The following is a 22,334-nucleotide window of genomic DNA, read 5'->3' as shown; positions in this document are numbered from 1 at the left end:
TACAAATCCTCATTCAGCTACTCTGCTACCGAAATGTAGAATGCTTTGACAACATCCATTTAAAGATGTGAATCACTGGTTTCTTTCCAAATTGCCTTTTCTCCTTTGTACATATATATAGTATTTTGTATTTGTTGATGACAGTGATTGTGCAGCCACTTACAGACCCAGGAGATTTGTATTAAGCTTATGTTGGAGAGTCACTGGGCTGCCCTTTTAACTGGAGAAAGACCTGTCAAGCCTCAAAGAGATTTATTTCATTGTTTGGTCATCTGGCATTTACTGATCAAAACAATAACCTCTGACTCACTGCCAGAGAATATAAATAGTGGCAGAGAGAAGACACGATCCATCTCTGCAGCAGCACTAGACTATATTGGAATGGATAACTTATTTTAGATCAATTTCAATCTTCTCTATCCAATTTCGGTCTTGATGCCAACTCCTTCCACATGTGTATATAATCCCTGACTGTCACTGCTAAGCCCTACTGTTTGGTCTTGGGGAGAATGCAGACAACCACGTCTCCTCCCATACACATGGAGACAAGGAGTTAATTGCACTGACTGGGAGGTTATACGTAACGCATTTGGAGGAAAATGCTCCATGTACCAGTGGTGTGTTATACCATGTTACGCTATATAAGTAGTATACCGTCCAGTAACACTCTTCCTGCATATCTGAGGAGCTGCGGGCAGGATGTAGACTTGTTTTGAGAGGTAATGACTGCTGACCATTGGAGTTTCTAAGAGATACACACATTAATTAACCAATGGAGAGCTTATTTCATTTGGTAACCACACGCGAATATACCCGTGCATGTGCACGGGACGGAATAATCATGGTATACCCTCTGAAAAAAGTTAAAACCTATAGAACACACCACTGATGCTATCCTCCCACGTTCCAATCACAGCTGAAGAGACTCTCCGACCAACCTGTAGGAGTCATTAGTGCAGCGACAGACAATGCCCTCCCCTGCCAGCTCCCACCTATTAAGTATGAACGCTGTCAACTGTGTTCGTCCGGCCCAAGCCGGAGGAATTACAGAGTTATCGAATTCCAATCTCAAAGGTGATGGACAGGAACTTTACCCCTAGCTGGTTGGCCCTAATTTCCCATTTTTCTGGTAGGGCTGGAGTGAACACAAATGAAAACCAGGAAAACTGGTGGATGTGAGCAAAGACCAGCGGCACTATTAATACTACTAACAGTACAGGGCATAGGGCATAGTGGCTACTATTAATACTACTAACAGTACAGGGCATATTACAGTGGCTACTATGGCCTCACGTGTGTAAAATCAATCATAAATCAATTCCCATCTAAATCCAACGTGTTGCCAAAACCCACTCACATTCTGCAAGCTGTTCAAAGAATATGGTAGAATGTAATTCCATAGAGACACTGCAGTGGAGGGCTCTTGAAAGAGGAAAAAACACATGATATTGGAGGCACTTATCAGAACAATGACGGTGTGTGGAGGGGTGGGGGGGGGGAGGGTGGAGGAGAGCCAGACTGGGAATAAAAAGAAGAGCAAAGGATAGATTTGTAAGGGGAAGAGGATCATGGGAAGAGAGAGAGGGGGATGTGCGGTCCCATGAGGTAAACATTAAACAGTAGAGGGGATTACAAGACTCGCTATTGTTTCCGTGTGACTCATTGATTTTATTTGGAAATTTTAAATACAATACGCTGATATATATAGCACCCTATATGAGGATATTGTAGTAAGGTCACGTGGCTTCATTTCCATTGCCCCCCTGTAGACTTGGCTGGAGTACAGGCAGGAATAGAATAGAAAGTAACATGTAGTTTATATACTGTATAGCACATTGTTATGCAATTTTATTCCATTCTTCCCCACCTGAGTTCACCATGTGTCAGTGTCAGGGAGACAACGTATGTGTATACACAAGTGTACGTGTCTGGATGCAAGTCCCTGGCCTGTGCCCATGGGCAACATGCATATCTATATTAGGGGCATTAGCTAGAGCTAGAGTGCCTTTGCAATTCAATTGACCTGTGCTGGGGGTGGTGTTTGGGGACCATTCGTGCATCAAAAGTAGAATGAGGCAAAAAAAGGCTACTTTCACAATATTTTTCTCTGAAACTAAATAATGCCTCAACTCCTACAATTCCAAGTGCTTGTCGTTGGGGAGGAGTACCCAGTTCAATATGTGTCATGGTTTGACTCTTCCTCCCCTGTCTGCATTTCCACGTCAGCCACTCCCACTCTCCATTCCTACTCAGTCCTTGTCACACACCTGTTCCCACTCCCTCTTCAGCCCAACAGTGACATGTCCCTTCCACACCTGTGAACACTTCGGCAATTACCCTGCTCCCCATAAGACTGGACTCTTTCCACTCTCCCACTGTCAGAACATACTTCCTTGTCCCCTGTGTTGTACCTGAGTTCCTGGTTCTCTGTTTTTGCAATTCTGAAAGGCTGCATTTTTGGACTTTACTGCTTCGAAAGGTTTGCATGTTTGAACCTTTGCCTTTTCTGCATGCTACTACTCGTTTTGTTTGTGGCTTGACAGCATTCTGCTTTAATAAATCATTTAATTTGAACATTCCTGGTCTTGTCCTGCATTTGAGTCCAACCCTTTGACTCACTGTGACAATATGATTATTTTGGGGGGTTCCCGAGTTCGAATATGATTAGTTTGTGGGGGGGGGGGGGTCGCAGCCAGAAAAGGTTGAGAACCACAGTTAACCTATAGGAATCAATGTAATCGATTATCATACTATAATTCAGTCAATGTCTGTCTGTCTGAATGTCTGTCCGTGTGTCGAACATTGCCATATTTCCTCACCGCCTGCACCAATCGCTCCCACTTTTCACACGGGCATTGACCATAATAATATGGAGGTTTATAATTTAATTTATTTATTTATTAGTGAATAAAAAACGCACCCAGTACACAGTACCCCTCACGGCCACAAGGGGGGAGGGGGGTATCTCACAACAGGTAAGGGCTAGTACAAAATAATTTATAAACAATCTGGATAACCTGATCCTGTTAGGGTTTGGATGGGTTGGAGGTACATTGTCACTGTCTGCAGAATCTAACAGAGCAGATGGAAGGAAGCCTGGATGGAGGACTCTGGGAGATTTCCCAGGAGAAGTGGACAGTGGTTGAGAACAGAGCTCTCTTTTCTATCTAGTCATGTAATCCTAATAAGACCAGGCTCACAGGAGATTTCCAAGGGTGATAACTAAAGAGATTACCAACTGTATTGGAAGAACTACAAAGTACAATTGACAATCGGACAAAGACAAGAGTTCACCTAACATGACGTCCCCAGAATCCAGACTCTCTGGAGTTCATGTTATTAAGTGGGTGATAAAGGACGACTTCACCACTTTAGAACCTACCTTCATATAATTGGTCCTCACTAATGTTCATGATAAAATGCCACAAAAAAAATTCTACTGTCTGTGCCTCATGGGAGGGCTGTGGGCAGTTCAGAAACTGCAGGCTTTCTATTCCTGAAAAGTTGCAATGCGATAATGGAAGCCATCGTTCTCACGATGATAAAAATGTTTAGAAAAAATCTGCCTAACTGTCACTGGTGGACGGGTTTCTTTACTCCACACAGCCCTCCTATGACACAGACTGGCAGGACTATAAGGCAATCACTACTTTATTCTGGTCAGTTGTCAAGCTTGTAAGCTTCAGGCATCACATACTTGCCAATTATTAACAGGAAAATGTTGATCAAAATAACTATGCTCAAATTGTGTAGACTTCTTGTAAATTAAGTATTGCAGATGTTTAAGGATAATTCAGAGTTACTTAAAGATCCATTCCGTTACCAACTCTCCATTTAGCTGGGGACCACCTGGAACCCATTCAAGGACCACTGGTGGTCCCCGGACCACTGGTTGAAAACTACATGCTCTACAATACAGATTGGATGAAATAATAGTTCCAGACTCCAGCTTTTTTGGGCATTTTATTTTTAAGTTTCAGTCTGAAACAGAATGTGTTTCTGAATCAATCAGATCATTGCATCCCTTCAGGCTATGGGATGTAGCTTCGCTACAGTACATCCGCGGGCCAGCTCAGCCTGTTTGCTACTACGTGGCTTATTTCTAACCTATAATGTTTTCAGATACATAATTATTTTAGGGTGCTGATTAAGTTTAAGTTGCAACTTTTCAGGAATAGAAAGCCTGCAGGAGTAGAAAAGAATTGTGCTATTTTATCATGATCATTAGTGAAGATAGGTTGAAAGAAGAAAAGTGGTGAAGTGGTCCTTTAAGGCACAGCTTTTGCAGCCTTTCTGTCACACTGCCACATGTCTCATCAAACATCTAAATCACTCACTGTTCAGTGTCAACATTCTGCAAAAATCATCTCTCTGCCTTTGAATGTTATTGTCGTTCTCTTCGATCCCTCCCCTCTTGTAACCCTGAGGTTTTAAGAATCAAATTTTCTTTCTTTGACTTTTCCTAGAACCAAGCGCTGCAGGCTGCCTCCTGCTAACAGAAGCCAAGTAATTATGTGACTGAGGTCACACTGTACTCTGTGCTTGGTAACATATTAGTCCTTGGGCAACGGATGGATACAACACCACAGCAAGGCCACTGGCAGTGGGTGAGTGGATCTCCATGCTCTGGGGAAGAAGGGGTTTTCAACTAAATTAATCTCTCTAAAAAGAACTACCTTTTATCACGCAGGGGGGTTTGTAATGGACCCGCAGGGGAGGTTTCCATAGTCGCAATGTGTTGTAGCTAAGACTATTATTTTGAAAGGCTTCCTGCTCAAATGTCAGGTCTCTGAGCCTTATATTGACTGTTTCCTGCACAAACTTTGGGACTGATTATTACTCTGATTAAAATGATTATGCTGACGACCAGCATGGGCAGCAACATTATATAGCAACATTATATAAAACAGCCTGGGGCCTCATTCACACGTACCAAACACCAATCAAGCAATGTTTGGTAGTTTTCTTGGGCCACCACAATGCTTTTCCAATGGGAGTCACATGGTTTGACCAAACAACGTCAAACATATCAGTCAACTTCAACCTTATTATCCAGACAGTCCGCTACAAGAGACTAGTGGAGAATAAATAATTTTGGATGCGCTAGGGTGTTACAACCAAGTGTAATTGTGACGCAAACCTTTTTTTTTTTACAACTGTAGATTTAATCCACTAAAATCTTTACTGCTCATGTGATCAATGTTTTGGGGAATGTCAATATAAGTGAACATTTTCAATAAATACATAAACAAACAAACAATCAAAACAAACAAACAATAGCCAAGCTCACAGAGCTTGTAGATCGGCAATTATTGCCTCGTTCAAATATAAGATGGCTTTAAAAAGGTCAAAGATAATACTGATGATGCAAGAAACAAATTCATATCTGCAAGCCTCAGATGAAAGGATAGTACTCCAACAGTGCTGTAGTAGTGAGTCTGTACAGAAAGATGCCAGGCACGTCAACTGCACTGCCTCTATGTGTGTACATCAAACTTGTTTCAAAGTGCGCCGTATTTGATTAAAATACTGTAGTCATTCTCCCGTCATTTGGACCATACAAGTGCCACATATAAATGCATCACACATTACAACAATGTTAGTTAACCCATTAAAACCGGGAAAGCATCTGTGTCATTTGATACAAAAAAATAACAGCTATACAAGCTCATGAGCTTGTAGATCTATTTTTGATGCCCAGCTTTGAGGGTTTGTGTGAACACAAACATTGGCTGATGATTGGCTGATCACCCCATAGCGATGATTTGATTGGCTGAGCAAAGTACATATTGAGGGAAAATGTGAGGGCAGAAAAGTGCAGACACTAAAAGTTGATTGGACGGAATGACATTTGTGATGATTTGATTGGCTGACTGCGGAATGGGATGTATGATGATGTATGATGATAAGAGTGCCCCTCACTTCACACATTTTTTTTGATCATGAAGATGTGTGCAAATATTTGAATATATAGGCTACGTTTTGTTCAAATGGCAGTGTAGCCAAATGTAACCAGGTGTGAAAAGGTCTCCAGACTCTCCACACAAAATACAATAAAATAAAAAGTATATATTTTTTACAGCCTGAGAATAAGACAACAAAGGTTACAGTCTGCCCAGGGCAGGGTTAATTTAATTTCGGATTATACATTTAGAACAATGTAGGAGTTTCACGTGCCACTATTGTTCCAACGTACCAGACTTTGGATATATCTCTATAGTGCACATGAATGTCGTTGCTAAGACCAAAACACGTTGGCTCTCAAGAACGTCTCCTCTCTGCAATTATCCGTTTTAACAACTTAACCCATACTTCGTTGCCCGAGGTTCCCAAAAGGTCTATCCTTGGCCCCCTATAATTGTTTCCCTATATCAAATCTCTTTGCAGGAAATAGCCGATCTGTAAGCTCACAGCCGGGAAGCACCCTATGATCCGACGGACCATTGCTCCGAAGGAGCATTGGTCCGAGGTGCGCTGGGGGTCGGGAGAGGGTGGGTGGTTAGGTTTAGGTGTCTGCCCCGGGGGAGGTTAGGGTTAGGGTGAGGGTTTGAGGTAGGTTGTCGATCGGACCAATGGACCGTCGGCATATTGACGCGGACCCCTCACAGGCTACATTGATGCTAGGGTTCAAGTGGTTAAAACAGCCACAGCACTCGGCTGGCGCAGGGTTAAAGCAGTGCTTCTCAACCTGTGTGGGGGTCCCTAGATGACAGTAAAGTGACAATTCATATGCTTTTAAGGCGGTTTTTAATACCAAAATAATAAAGAAAAAGATCATTACTGTAAAGGTAATCACCAAACTATATTATGAAATCACACCCGTGTGATGTGAGTGGTGCAACTCCGTGTGGGGGTCCCCGGAAGTTCCAGACCCACAGGACCACAGCCAAGGTGCCGGCCTGGTTCCGACGAGCCGCCCCACGTCCGAAACGGTAGAGAAATGAGAGTTACCATGTGGGGGTCTCTGGGGGTACCGGGGAGTCCCCCCGACTGACAGAGTGACAGAATGACAGAGTTACCAGAGTTACTCCCTCCCTCAGTAGAGGGAGGGAGTGGGACATGGTAAATACAGGGTAACGGGTACGGTTACACACACTGGCGACAGGTGACTGGCACTCAGCACAATTTGGGCAAATATGGAGATTTCATATTTGTGTCTGTGGACAACACACTGCATATTTTGTCATGGGCTATTTTAGTTTTGGATATAAGAGAAGGTGTAATAGTAGTGAGTAACATGAAATGACGGTAATGAGTATGAACTATGAACAGTGAGGTAGGTAGTTATCAGCAGTAATTGGGAGCAATGTAATGTGCAGGGGGCCAATGGTTTTAAAAAAACAGAAAGTTCCCAAAGATCCAGGCTCCAGTCCAGCTGTTTACATCTGACTGGCACTTTAGATGTTACCTAATCCGTTACGTATTCCCATCCATCAGTGTGCGTGGTTGTCATGACAATGCAGAGCGTTTGTCAGGAAATAAGTAGCCTTACAAAGCTTAGTGAAAGGGTTTTATTCGTGTACAAATAGAAAATAATGAAAATAAATTATAAACTAATCAAATAAACAAAGCAAGCAAGCAATTGACTACCGGTACTAATATGACTATGTATTGTTTGGGGATAGGTCGATTTGTAAAAAAGTGTACCCCTGAAGAAAATGTATGAAATGCCAAATGCTCTATGTAACTGGGGATAAAACCTACACCTGTGTGAAGTGAGCGGTGGAACTGTAGTGTGTGGGGGTCCCCGGACATACAGACAGGTCGGTCATTTGTATTATCATTCACGCTGCACACACGCGTTTGTTTTGTAAGCGATCGAGGTGCTAAGCCAGGGTTGTTTTTTATGTCCACTCCATGTGCGTTAACTGCGACTATAGAATGTGCACTTGCTGTATCAGTGCCTTGTCTTTATCACGATTGTACGGGCAAATTCTGTAGTACTGGTGGTGGTGGACTGTTCGGCACAGTCAGTTAGCAGCCAGAAGGGGGTAGGGACAGTGTGCTCTGTTGTGGATGCGGGCTGCAAAGTGGGGACGATGCTGACGTCACAGCAAACAGGCTGTTGGTGTTGCGCAATAATGTGTTTTTTCATAGAAATGGGTATTGTAATGTAAATATGACAGTTGCATGGATGCAAAGTAGTGCGTTATGTCTGGACAGGCATGCCGGTGGTGTTGTGCATGGGGCAAACGGTGTGGTTTTGTAGGAGAAGGCGGACAAAGGCGGACGGATAAACGGGGTGCTTGGGGTTTAATTAAGGTGGCAGGATTAACTAGTCACCGTATATGTTATTCTTTCTTAATTTTACAGAGTATAGAGATCGACTACTATACAATCAAATAAATCTGTATACAAGATCATTTCAGATTTCAGAGAGGGAGGGAAATACTAAATTAACTGTTAACTACATTGCGGGGAGAGTTGGTAAAGGAGCGAGTCGTTTGATATTCAAGACCCTGGTATTCACACCCTCTACTGTACTGTACTGTCACTGTACTGGCACACCCGAAATCATCATGTATACAGTTAATATGTGAGTGTGTATTTGTGTGTGTGTTAGGTTGCGCACAGGTGGTGAAAAACAACCATGCTATTTTCGTGTTCAGACCCAGGCACCCAGCCACATAGCCACCCAGCCACACACAGGGAATGGTTGCACCACTCAAAAAGTAAAAACTGGTCAGCCATTTGCGAGGCGTTTTCGAGGTGTTGAGCTTGTAGATCAGCTATTTCACAATGTTTATCTGTGGAACGGAGTCAAACTAAATGTAATGACTCAACTCAACTAGTTAAATCATAGTTAGGAACCAAATGGACCCTTATGGGTCTGTAACTCAGAGTTAAATTAAGTTTGATTTTACAATATGTATTAGGTTCCCAGAGATAGAAATGCTAGTAAATAGGGGGACGTAGCCTATTTCAGGTCAAACCGGGGGCCCTGGTGCCATAAAAACCTTCTCTTATGGGGATTCTTGGCATGTATTTTAAAATGGGGGGTCCGCAGGCTAATGAATATCATTTTGGGGGTCCTTGACATAAAAAAACACTGCTCTAGGCTACACTAGGCTTCATGTCGCTCACTTTCTTCGACAATGAATGGTAGACTGCGTCTTTGCGTCTGCCCGTGTGAACCAGGGGGGCAGACAGATATTTTGTGAAGCCACTAAGGAAATCGGGATTTCCTGAAAGTTCATATAATGGCCTGTTGTGGCGCTGTCATTGGGCCCAAAAAAACCCATAGCCCCATAGAAGTCCATGTATTTGGGCCCAACTTCACCTAGACTGTATTACCTTAATAAACATGGTCATGAATACTTTCTGCTTCCAGTCACTAGTTTAAAGTCTCATTTCTAATGTCATAATATTATTTTTGGAAAATGATGGTCCCATTTATTTAAAAAATGACCATAAAGTCGCGTATGTTCTGAGGGGCGTGGCTACCGTTACAGTCTATGATCGGGATTCCGCACCCACGGATCTAGAAAGATGGCGATTTACAATTCAAGGACTGACAGGCTTCATTTTACGTTCATGTTAGACCCGGGGAACGCTTTGTCCATATTTTTTACAGTCTATGGTGTGAACGCAGCATTAGGGTACAACAACAATGGCAACACAGAAACGTATGGGGAGGAATTAATTGGCATTAATGACTTAATTGGGAGCAAGAAAATAATTGACTCATCTAAAAAACAAAAAAAAAAATGGAAATCGCCCACTCAAGTCCACAAGTGTGGGTCCCATTTCCTCCCCTAGTAACAAGGGAGACCAAGCATTAAATGGAGGTTAAGGTTTCCCATTAGAATGAGGTGTTGTATTCTCCCATCTGACATGGGGATCGGACGTGAGGATATCAAAACAAATTAGAGTTTAAGCACAGGTTAATTGCCTGGAACACCCACCTTAAATTGCAAGGCACACAGGCAAAATCCTGAGTGTGATAATTACGGTAACATTCAATTTAAATTAACGTTCTTAATTTCACAGTTGTAGGCGGTACATAAACTCAAGGTGTAAATGACTGTGTCATTATGGCTTTTAGAAATAATATGAATATCAAATTATATTTGATAAGAGAAGAGGCCCAGTATAATATAATATATCACTCTGGGCCTTCCTGTCTACACTCCCCAGGACCACCCAAAGGAATCATTAGATATGATTTAATGTAAGAGGGGACACTCTAATTACCTGGCATTTAAATAATAATGAGTAGTAGGTTCATTTAAACAAGGCTATTCTTAGAATGGTACTCCTTTTTCTCCTTCCCCCCCTGCAGTGTCAGTCCACAGTATAGCTGCTGAATTATTCCTGAAACGATATGTATTATAGTTACCACATAGTCCAGGGGTCTTCAACCCCAGTCCCTCAAATCTTTATCCTACACAGCTTTGTCCCCACACGTCTCATATTTGCCATTGACAATGAAAGGAGAAATTAGGTCATATATGTGCCTCAAATATGACATACATTTTAAATTAAATGCCATTGACAATGAAGGGAAAATTTGCGTCATATGTAGACAAGCAAATCGGCTAACTAATCACATAAATTCAGTTGTTCATGAGATGATGTAACAGTATGATGATGTATAATGATAAGAGCGCCCCTCACTTCACGCAGGTGTTTTCTTTTTTTACATTAATCACTTAGCATCCCTATTCTAAGGACAACTCAGCCAAAAATAGCATCTGCAAGCTCACAACGCCTGGCAGCTTGTAGATCTGCTATTTTTGGCAAAGAGAGGGAAAAAATGTGAACTGAGTGGTGAAACTACCCTCTCTCCCTCCCCCCCCTCTCCTCTCTCCCTCTCCCCCCGGACCCCCTCCTCTCCTCTCTCTCTCATTAGCAGGCAACAGTGCAGCACTAATACTATCTCTCTCTCTCTCTGTGTTTCTGGCACAACAGCGCCCCTACTGGTACTCATAGTCATTGGCTCATTAATGTCACATAGGTGAACAGTGAACACATAGGACCGGTGAACAAGTTAACAACACATAGGTGAACAAGGACATTGCTGTTCCTTGGAGTGGTTGCACCACTCAAAAAGACCTGACCAAGTAGTGAAAGGTCACATTTATTGACAGTTTAAATGGTTTATGTCTGAAAATACACATTAATCTAACATACACTGATGATAGTGCTGTCAAACAAGTCGATTGATTGATTGATTGAAAAAAACCCCACAGTATGCAGAATGGGTACAGTTCAAACGAAAGCATAAGTCAATACAACATTTTTACTGTGGACGACAGTCACGACACCATGATAAAGCATTACACTTGTTTACAACAAGGTCCACCATGAAGCCAACTATGAAACATTTAATCTGCATTGCAATTTGCAACACAATGTTATACAATTATGTAAGTGGCTCCCTGATTCATCTCTCTCTCAGTCAGATAGGGGCTCCTTAATTGGCCTGAAAAATAACGTTGAGATCCCTGGCATAGACTAGGCTACTCGTTTCAGTCTTATCTCAAGCAGTGTCCATGAAACCTGCGACCATGAAACCTGTTGCAGACAGTCGGTCACCCACAGCAGGGCAGGGGTGTGTGATGCAGATGCACCACTGTCCACTGCACTGATGATATTGCAAATTTGCAACATTGATTTTCAAGACCTCTTTATTCAATCTTTTTCAACATTAAAATAAATAAACTTGTAGAGCTATTATTTTATCACAAAGACACGTTATTTAAGATATAGGTCTGAAACTTGTAATGCAAAAACAATCACGTAGATTTATACTTTTTAAATCAGTTGGATGTTGGATGCATAACACAACAACCTGCTGCATATTTGTGCGTTAATTAATTGTAGCCAATAAAGCCATTTGAAGAGTTTTCAGGAGTGTCCTCCTTCCTCCCTCACTTACCTATCGTCAGTCTGCCAGTCCCCGAGCAACAGGTCGCGGAACCGGTACCGCGGAGGCAGCGGCAGGACATCCTTCTCCAGCTCAACCATTGTCCCTCCTCAGCCTCCTCACACAACCTGAAGCAGGAGCAGGGAGCACAAACCGCGCCTCGACACTACAGTGCGGACTGCGCGGAGGATGGATCTTCTGATCCGAATCCGACCCCCCCCCCCCTCCCCCCTCCCAACACACACGCTACAGCTACACACACCCCAAACTCTTCCTAGTCAAAACGTAGAGAAGCGATACAACTCATTGCTCCCCCAAAGTCAACTTATTTTCTCCCAGAGACGCTGTTTATGTTAGCTCCACTTTTTTGCTTTCCGAGAGACAACAGGTGGATGATGGTCGCACTCCGTCGTAATGGGCGCGGGTAGCTGGCTACTTTACAGCTGGTGCCTGACTGACTGTCTGTGTGCAACTGGTTGTTGAATATCATCCACATCCTCTCTCTGGTCGACTGGAAAGCTGTGGTGAACAGTGGAAGTGGCAACCCACAGGACACACTCGTCCGCGGAATGCTGTCACCAACTCTTTCTTTCGCTTGCTTTTTTTTTCTTTTTTTTTTTTTTCTTTTTTTTTAACTTTTATTGTTGGGGGATCGCCAAACCCAGGCGCGCCGAGCGGAGCACAATGCATAAACCAAACAGCATAAATGTTAGTCAGCCTTACTCAGACCTAACACACATGTCCATAAATAACGTACTATTCATTCGTTCATATAGGGCTATACCTACATGAATTAATGTTGATCCGGATCCATATTGAAAATATTCGTAAGCTCTGCTTAAATATGTATGAAAAAGGCATTCCAATTTGCGAGCATAATACAGCCCCCTCAGTCAGATGTGCATTAATTTGGAACGCTTGCTTGGCACCGTTTGGCAAGCTGTTGCTTTGATGGAGCGTAGTAGCCTACTAAAACATAATCACATTCAGTAGTCAAGCCAGGCATAACATTCATATCCGTTTTTCGTCTTTACTCTTTATACAAATTGGTTCATCGTGTGTCAGAAAGACCGTAGAAGTTGAAATGAAATTGTAGGAAATGTTCCCTGAATAATTGCCTCCAAATTCCACCAGTATTTTTATTTATGAGCGCGCGCGCGCATTGACAATTTAGTATCACGTTTTGGTGTGTTTTTGCCCTCTAGCGGCCGTGTCATAATTACACACGAACGCTCAATCAATGAATGCAGTATGGTTCTCATTCTCAATCTAATTTTATTTTATATTAAGTGGGTCCCCAGCAATAATATTGCTGTGGACCCACTGGAACCCCCCCCCCCTCAAGGATCCTCAGGAACCACTGGATCAATATACAGTAGACTTTAGGCAAGCTGTAGACTTGTCAAGTAGTGGTGGAGAAAGTTGGTATACTCACATTAAAAGTAGCAATACAGCAATATAGAAACAATCCATAATGTTTATTTATTGTTTGTTGTACATGGAAAATAAATAGTGTAAAATAAAAGGAATGGGAAATTACAAAATGTAAAGAAGTCAAAATACAACTTCTATGTCATTTTAGCATTATATTATATATAACATTTTTGAAACATCTTGAAAGTGTGAGAAATAGGCTACCGATTTAATAGGCACTTGTAGAATCGGCCTCAGGTCTAAATGGGTTAAGTGGGTCTAGGCCTTGGTCTGTAGCCATGGCAACGACAAAAAGGGTGGTACCAGAGGGGATTCGTCATTTCAGTTACACATTCTGATCATGAACATTTGAAGAGGAATGCTTCACAGGACAGACCATCCAACTGTATACAAAAATCTATTCTAACACCACCAAGACAACTGGCAATGCAAATGAAAACAGTTTAAATAAACGAAAACACCCATATGAAGAATAAAAAAAATAAAAACAAACCTAGCTGAAATCCCAGTGGTCCCAGCACCATATCAAAGGCAAGCATTGGAAGAAAAGAAAATCACCAAAAGGTAGAACATCAACAATTTAAAATCAGTGGAGGGCAAAGTACTCACATTTCCACTTTTTTATTGGCACACGCCAATAAACGACGTTTCGGCTAAATGCCTTCCCTCTTATTTGAACCAACCTTTTCTTTTTGTGGGGGGGGGGGTGGTTCAATTCCAATTTTTGATATGTACTGTATACTGGATTTTCAGTCTAGCACTCCACTGCTGTTGATGTGCAACCTCTTTTTCTTATACTGTAGCAAACGTCTCTAGTCTTTGACTTTCCAGGCCCTCTAAAAATGTATTCTACATCCTGACAGTTTTCTGAAAAAGCTATGTTTCTATGTCAGTGGTTCTTCAATTTTTCAAAAATAGCAGACCTACAAGCTCGAGTGGCACGCTATGAGCTTGTAGATCTGCTATTTTTCAATAGCTAAGGCATAACATAATGCTAACACCAAAAGGGGTTCCCGCCCAAAATGGGTTAATCCAATGAGATGTTGACAGAGGCCAGGGCATCCACTGCCCAGCCAGGGTACTGGTCACGGGAGGGGAACATTCTCTCCATGAACGTCCTGATAAACTCTGGGAACCGACCTTCCACAATGCTTTGTCTTACAGAATGCATCAGCGTGAGCTGCAAAAAAAGGAGAAAGATTGCATTTATATAATTTCAATTTCATTTGAATAATTTACAGATAAGGCCGTTCTAGTATTGTATACCACGCCGTTGTGGTGAAAATAAATCTAACAGCTTTTGTATATCTTATATTTTCACTTTTTCTGTGCCATGCCCAAATAGGGAAGCCAGGGTTAATGTAGTTACAAAATTATTTTAATTAGATTTAGAAATTATGCATATAAATCTACTCTACATTCTACAATTCTACAATTCTACATATTTTAGAAAAGGCATTTTAATTATCTAAATGTGTAGCAAAGAATGATCCAAGAATAGACATGCCCTGGAGGTACAAATGGAGCAGCTAAGTAGGGAAAAGGAGCAGCTGGAGCTGTAGACAAATATGGCTGTTAATATGGCAAAAATGAAGGTGCAAGGTTCAAAGAGAGGTCTTTCTATCAAATTGAAAGTGACAGATGTAACGTTGTCATATTATTTAGAAAAGCGACAGCAAACAGCTGATTCTACACCACATTCACAATGAACCCACAGGTCCCCTCACAACCCAGAGTTGCCAGGCAGACACCAACACCAACTGTAACAACTACAGGTGGCGCTGTGGCTCCGGTGCATTCACCAACAGCAAACGCAACAGAGGGAGTTGTTGGCGCATTGGCGTCAGTGGTCACTGCCACGGGCAGAGCTGTGACTCCGACCGTCAAGTCTCGCACTGCAGCACTCTTGGCAAGCCAGATGGGAACCAGAGATTCAGTTGAACAAGGAACAATAATATATACTGTGATGGAGAAACAAAGCAAAATCACACCTTTACTAATACAACATTGTCTGGCTGCTATGCCCAAGTTTTTGATGGTGACCCACTTCAATATCATACTTTCATAAAATCATTAAGCATGGCATTGAAAACAAGAACTCAAATCCCACAGATTGTCTCTGTTATTTGGAACAGCGCAGAAAAGTATCGCTTCACGGACGCGTTTCGCCACGTTAGCACTCCTTCAGCAGGCATTGCTTAACATTTGTGTCGCTCTTGTGGCTATAGTTGAGACTTCTTTCACTTTTGCCCCACCATTATGCCCCCCTCCCAACCACTGAAAAACAGAAAGGAACCAAGGAAAATGAAAGTCAGTTTACTCTGAAGAGTTATTTATTCTGTGAAGGTGGACACGCTCTAGGTCTAGAACTGTGTCCACAGTTGATAAAGAGGACACATAACGGGAAATTTACTTTTCTAAACGAAAATTAAATACGTTTTGGCTGGGACACTTCAGTAAAGACTAAGAAATTACTCAGTTGCAGCATTTGTAGTTTAAAGCATCCCAGAATTCGACATATCTATCCAAGAACAAAGGAATTGGACAAAGACCATGCTTGGTTTGACAGTTAATGAGCCATTAGATGGAAAGACTGATGCTCAGGACCAGTCAGCGATAAGTGTCAACATGATATCAGTTGTGAAACTTGGTCAACTGTGGGGAACAGCAGTTCAGGAACGACTTTCCTGAGTGCTTCAGAGATGACCAAGAACATTCAAGAGAAGACATTTTTGCCTTCAGTTTCATTTATCCAAGTTGCAGTACAACATTTTAGACCTTATTATTTTGTGTTAATAAATCACCTTATCAGCAATACGTTTTCTGGTTTAGTTTGAAGTGGAAATGTCACAGTTCCTGCTGAAGCTCAGCCTCTTGGTGCTACTTTTAAATGGTCAATGGTTTGAATACTTATTGGGAATTAGTAGTTACTACAAATACACTGACCTGGTAGTTGATGTTGTGGATGGTGACATGATGCATGGCTGCCGTATCAGTCTTGAATAGGGCATGCAGGTATGCCCGACTGTGTCTGAGACAAGACAACATGTTTCATATGTGCTGTTTATGTGTATGACAATACAAACTAGCTCTGGTCCATAACTCTAATGTGTTGCATTTAGAGCTATGTTACCCTTGACTTCTGGGGCTCGCATGAATGCAGACCAGCCTCTCGTCTTTAGCGTAAATAAAAATAATGTTTTTGCTACTCACCAAAACAAAGGGTTGTCACTAGAAAGCCTACTTTCCTTAGTGAAAGCACTCTGAGACCCCACCACACGTATAAACGGTACATTTTGGCTAGAAAGGGATTTTTTTTTAAATGAGGCAATTCTCTGGGCAATATTGGTAGAAGGCACAGTGGAGTAACTAAAAGTTTATTTTCTCCGGTGGAAACAAAATCCCCTTTTGGCCAAAAAGTACCATTTATATGTGTGGTGGGGGGCTCAGAGTGCTTCCACTAAGGAAAGTAGGCTTTCTAATGACACAACCCGCCTTTGTTTTGGTGAGTAGCAAAAATGTTCTTTTTATTTTACGATAAAGACGAGAGGCTGGTCTGCATTCATGCGAGCCCTGGAAGTCGAGAGTAACATAGCTCTAAATGCAACACATTAGAGCTATGGACCAGAGCTAAATACAAACATGCCAGACACATTTGGCACTGTGGGTGCAGAAGTTCACCAAACCCTCCTTCAGAGCACACCATGAAGCCTTGAATTCAAGGTTTTTTTTGGTCGCATTCCTAAGCCAATAGTTTGATGGCCGGCAGAGACTATCCTGGAGACTCAGACTCAAAGAGTCTCCTACTGAGCAGCCACGTGGTCATTGAATTATTGGCTTAGGAATGCAACAAAACCAATTCAAGGTTTAAGAGCATCTCTACTCTCTGGATGATGTGTACTGTGGAGGTGTAGCCCTAGAAAAGAGCTATTCACTTACTATAATGCGGTTTAACAGGACTAAAATAACGCTGTCATTGTTCATTTATCCATTATTAATTACAGCTAACATTTCATCCATTAATAAGCACCACTTCATCGTTTACTGCTGCATCTTCTTTTACCTTTTGCAGGTGGGACACTGGCAGTCTGGGTCTATGGGTTGGAAGTCCTTGGCATACTGCTTTTGCTTGACCTGGAGGGATCCCCACGGCACCAGGGCAGAGCCAAACCTCTGGAGTAAGTAAAAAGAAGAGCATCACTGCAAATGTCAGATACTGATTTTTCATCAGCAAAAGCCAAAATAATGTGCAGCTTTGCATGAGTTTGCAATTTGTCCGTTGCTATTATTAATGTCCAAGTACAATCATGACAGCCTAATCATATTGCTATCATTAAAGTACACGGATGATGACAGCCACAGGCTGAAGATATTCTGTACTCTTGTCAACCACTCATAAAACGATTTAAACGCATTCATCATCTGTTTGAGAGTGTAATTAAACCAGTCACGTGTTTGGATTGCGAGTGTCTTGGTGACTAACACCAGATTTGCCTTGAGCGCAGTCAGTGATGTTTTAAAGTTTTCCTTCCCTTATACAGATGAAAGATTTATCAGTGTTGCAAGGCCGGAAGGTTTAAGTACTTACTGCAGTGCGGGTGGGGAAGACGCAGTCAAACATGTCACAGCCCAGGGCAACACACACCACCAGATCTACAGCATATCTAAAAGAACAAATGAGGAACACACAGGAAGGAGACATCAATTATTTCAACCTCTTCAGGCTGTGACCCTCCCAAAATAATCATATTTGAATTTTGAACTGGGGACCCCACACTCTGATAACCACTTGGAATGTAGGAGTTGAGGCATTCAATTTAGTTTGACTTGGTTCAACATATCAATGTTGTAAAAATGGCCGATCTACAAACTCACAACACATCGTATTGTGAGATGTGTGAGCTTGTAGATCTGCTGTTTAAATTAAATTAGTACTGTAGTTTGTTGATTACGTTGCAGTAATGGTCTATTCCTTTGTAGGTGTTAAAAGTCCTTAAATTGTTACGTCACTGTCATACTGGGGACTACCCAAAAATCCTAGGTTGAGAACCACTAATATGGGACACACACCCAACACCCATGAGGTATCGAGGCTTCTCTCGCGGCAGGCGGTCTGTGCTCAGTGTAACCATCCTCCAGAAATCGTCCTTCTCTTCTCCTCCACTCAGGCCTCCGATGGCAAAACCAGGAACGTCACGTTTGGTCATTTCTTCAGGACAGAAATGTGCAAATGATGTGAAACACAACAAAGCCATGTTTGGAAGAGGTGGAGCAAAAAATGCCCTGTCCATCCATTAAAATAATAATAATCACTGTTTTCTTTCAAAGCTAGCCTGATAAACCATCCATCAGGAGACCACAGAGGGAGGTACTGTAAATAGAAAGTAGGTGTCATTCACTGCCAACATTTGTCCCTTTTCTCCTCTATACATTTGTTGATGACATGCATTATTGTATTATTTTCTATGCTATGTTCATTAATTTAATACATAGGATGACCATGGAAACAAGCCGTCTGTCTGTACCTCGTGCCGTTTACATTTCTGACTAATAACGTATTCAATCAATCAAAGAAACCAAATCTTTACCTTCCAGGCAGACTTTGCGGAGCTCTGCATTCAGCCCACCCTGGATGATTGCAAACAGATTCTGTTTGTCTGCATTTTTATTGGCCGCTATGCAGCGGTCCAGCCAGCGAACGGATCTGTGCATGGCTTCCTCCACCCTGTGTCCTGTCAGTGTGCTGCTTACCACATCATCCAGCTGCATCATGATATCCGACCCTGCATGGAACCACAACTGACCTTTAGTGACGGCATAGCAATAGCTAGTGGTTGGTATCAATATAGATATATAGGAGTCCAGACGATATGTGAATCGATTCGATACACAAGATGATGATCGTAGGCATATCGTGGCCTCTGTATCGTGATACGTATCCATCGTGGGGTTGCAGGCAATACCCACCCCTAGCAACAGCCAAGTTTAGGCCGAAGGCATGGGGAGAGAGTATGTTTTGCACTCCGTTCGTGTGTGTGTGTCCGTCTGACGTCTGTGTACAGCTAATCTCCGGCACTGTTAACCCGGTCGATGCCAAATTTTGCACACACACTCCCTGGATGCCAACTATGAACCTCTGTTCAGAACGGCCTGTTATAGTGCCAACATATGCAAAATGCCTCAAATCATCCAATTACCATCCAAGAAGTAAGAAGAAATGGCACCTTTTTCACATTGGCCTATTATAGCACCACCAGGAGGCCACAACCTGACCTGCCATGGTGGAGACATGCCCAGGGGCACTTTATCTAGTTAGATAATTTATTCCTGAGATACAGAGTCTAGACATTACCTCCAATAGACACAGTATGCAATATATTTTTAAGTTATTGCACAAAGTAAAAAGTAAAACTCAAGCCTACTGACCCAGGCTGTTTTGTATATCAATGGACTTCTCCGGACTTAGAAGAATCTCTGTTCCATCATATGGAGACTTGAACTTGACCCCTTCCTCAGTCACCTCTGAGAGTTCAACAAGAGACACCATCTGAAAGCCTCCACTATCCTGTGAGCAGAGGATAGTGATAGCATTACACACACACACACACACACACACACACACACACAGTCAGTATCTCATCTCTGCTCTTACTATGCATGTATTTAGAATGTAAGGATGCCAACTGGAGAGGAGAAGAAGGGGGGGGGGGGGACACTCACTGTAAGGAGATTTCGCTTCCAGTTCATGAAGCCGTGCAAACCTTCCGCTTTTTCAATCAATTCTGGGCCCTATGGATAGTGGAAATGAAGATAAGGAAGCACACAACAAAGAGTTTGAGAGAGACGTGACTGATGGCAACAACACACCAGACCTACTAGACTAGACTTAGCTCTGGTGACTGGTCCAGCTCTAAATGCATGTCTCAGAGTCAGAAACATGTCAATAATGCTACTTTCATTGCAGTATTCCACATACCGGTCGCATGCCTAAGTGGTACGTGTTGCCGAGACAAATCCGACACCCAAGAGCATCCAACTGATCCACAGTGATCCCCTTGAGAGTTCCCTGGGTACCGACGGGCATAAAAACGGGGGTGCTGACGGCGCCGTGTGGCAGCACGAGGTCACACGCTCGTGCTTTTGTCACTGGACATTCAGCGATCAGTCGCAGAGTCAGCGGAGACACCACGGCGGAGAGAGATTTCGGCAAAGACATGCTGCTGCTGCTATCCTCAGTGTTGTCAGACTGGACGGCACATTCCCTGGGCGCAGCCATGTTGCATTCTTTTTTGAACACACGAAAACGTGTGCGTGAGTCAGGTGACAGGCTCTCTATTGACAGTACAGTTGACCAATGAGAAGCTGTTAAGTCAAAGAAAAACGCACGCCTCCTCGGGAGTGCAGTAACCTCGTGTCTCCAGCAGGGTCACAATATTCTTTCCGCAGTACCAGTGTTGCCCGGTTTTTCGAGCGAGAGAAACAAGCAACCAGGTCTATGAAAACAAGCCCCAAAGAAGCAAGCCTTGGGGCCTTGGCTTATAACTAAGGATAGTTCACAATTTTTTTAACTTAAATTGTGTATGAAATACTTGCCATTATTTACTATAGTGGTTACTGTATTCATTGATTGCCCGATTCCTGTGGTGAGAGTTCTGCTCTGGTTTTGGTGAATATTAAATAGTTCCGGTAATTTTGTGGGGGCCACGCATTAAAAGTAAATTAATCCACAAAATTAGTGTAATTTGTATTGTTGGCCTATTTCTAAAATATTAGCGCAACTTTCGTTCATCTTTGACCCCTCACATGGAACTATTTTTTGGGTGTAGTGATATGGACTAAAAAAAAATCACACCCGTGTGAAGTGAGGGGCACCCAGGCACTAATATATTAAAGTCTAACTCATGTTGATTAGGTGATGTAATGGTGATGTATAACACAAACATTAAACGCCATTAACAATAAAGAGACAATATGACGTAATGAGGCACATAATTATGACGTACGTAGTGTTATAAATGATCAATGGTGTTACTTTTTGAGGGGCCCGGCTAGCGCCCCTCAAAAATTAACGAAAGTTGCATTATATGGTACTGGTAGAAATAGATCAACAATACAAATTATGCTAGTTTTGTGAATTAATTTACTATTTAGAGCAGACCAAAACCAGAGGCCAGAGCAGAACTCCCACCACGGGACTCAGGCAATCAATTAATACAGTTGCAACCACTATATTAATGGCAAGTATTTCAGACAGCTTAAGTAAACAAATTCTGAACTATCCCTTTAATTTAGCTATTTGAAAATTGATTGATTGATTGATTGTATGTATTATGTATTATTATGCATGTATTAGTATGCATTAACTGTTAACTATGGACGACACCATAAAGCATCACACTTTACAATAGGGTCCACCATTTTCAATTCATCAGAACATTTATACGTACAAATATACACTTCTAATATATATATATATATATATATAGCCAAAATAGGATATCATCATCATACCTGGGGCTGGAAGTTTATGCGGGAATGTGACAAAAAACTACTTTCAGGCCTTGACAGCCCATACATCCAAACAGAAAAGTCTAATTGTATAAAACTCCCTTTGCCACTGACTTTGCCACTCACTTTATGCATGCGCATAACCTCTTACTGTATTTACAAGCAACTTTACAGAAAAACAAACCTAAAGTCGGTTATAAGAAGCGAACATGGCAACACTGCGCAGCACCTGCTTCCCATTCATTGCCCAGTGCTCAGATCCGGTCCAGACCGTCCATGTATAGCCGGTCATTTCTACACTCACAACACGCACGGCACACGTACGGTTTCCGTATCCGCTATAGACTGGAAATTCAAACTGCCAAAACTGAATTGATCCCTTTCTACGACGAAGACGAAGACGTGCTTGACAGACAGCTAAATCAGCCAATGAGCTGCCCGCGATTCCCAGACAGGGGGCGGGTCTTCGACTCGCCGGTTTTTGCATGATCGGTGTCGTACTCGTCTCTCTCCTGACCGGATG

At 42.3% G+C, this 22,334-nt stretch overlaps 2 protein-coding genes across 2 annotated transcripts in view; both read right to left on the bottom strand.

Moving 5' to 3' along the window:
* kcnt2b (potassium sodium-activated channel subfamily T member 2b) overlaps positions 1–11,970 on the bottom strand; it is a gene marked incomplete at both ends in the record, with an annotated part of 81,360 nt that extends 69,390 nt beyond the window's left edge. The window contains one exon of the mRNA XM_080775653.1: positions 11,882–11,970. Coding sequence (XP_080631779.1) covers positions 11,882–11,970 — 89 coding nt within the window. The remainder of the gene's footprint in view (positions 1–11,881) is intronic.
* A 2,034-nt stretch (positions 11,971–14,004) lies between these two features.
* On the bottom strand, positions 14,005–20,585 carry qtrt1 (queuine tRNA-ribosyltransferase 1). Its single transcript, XM_080775887.1, has 9 exons — positions 20,280–20,585; positions 20,024–20,092; positions 19,730–19,868; positions 18,892–19,086; positions 18,374–18,512; positions 17,892–17,967; positions 17,367–17,476; positions 16,250–16,334; positions 14,005–14,483 (listed from the first exon to the last, which is right to left on the bottom strand). The coding sequence occupies exons 1-9, from the start codon at positions 20,577–20,579 to the stop codon at positions 14,331–14,333; spliced, it is 1,266 nt and encodes a 421-aa protein (XP_080632013.1). The 5' UTR covers positions 20,580–20,585; the 3' UTR covers positions 14,005–14,330.
* Between the last annotated feature and the right edge of the window lie 1,749 nt (positions 20,586–22,334).

The sequence above is a fragment of the Protomyctophum bolini genome, assembly GCF_963924005.1.
Source record: "Protomyctophum bolini genome assembly, chromosome: 11".
Classification (NCBI taxonomy): domain Eukaryota; kingdom Metazoa; phylum Chordata; class Actinopteri; order Myctophiformes; family Myctophidae; genus Protomyctophum; species Protomyctophum bolini.
This window is presented reverse-complemented; position numbering and strand designations above follow the sequence as displayed.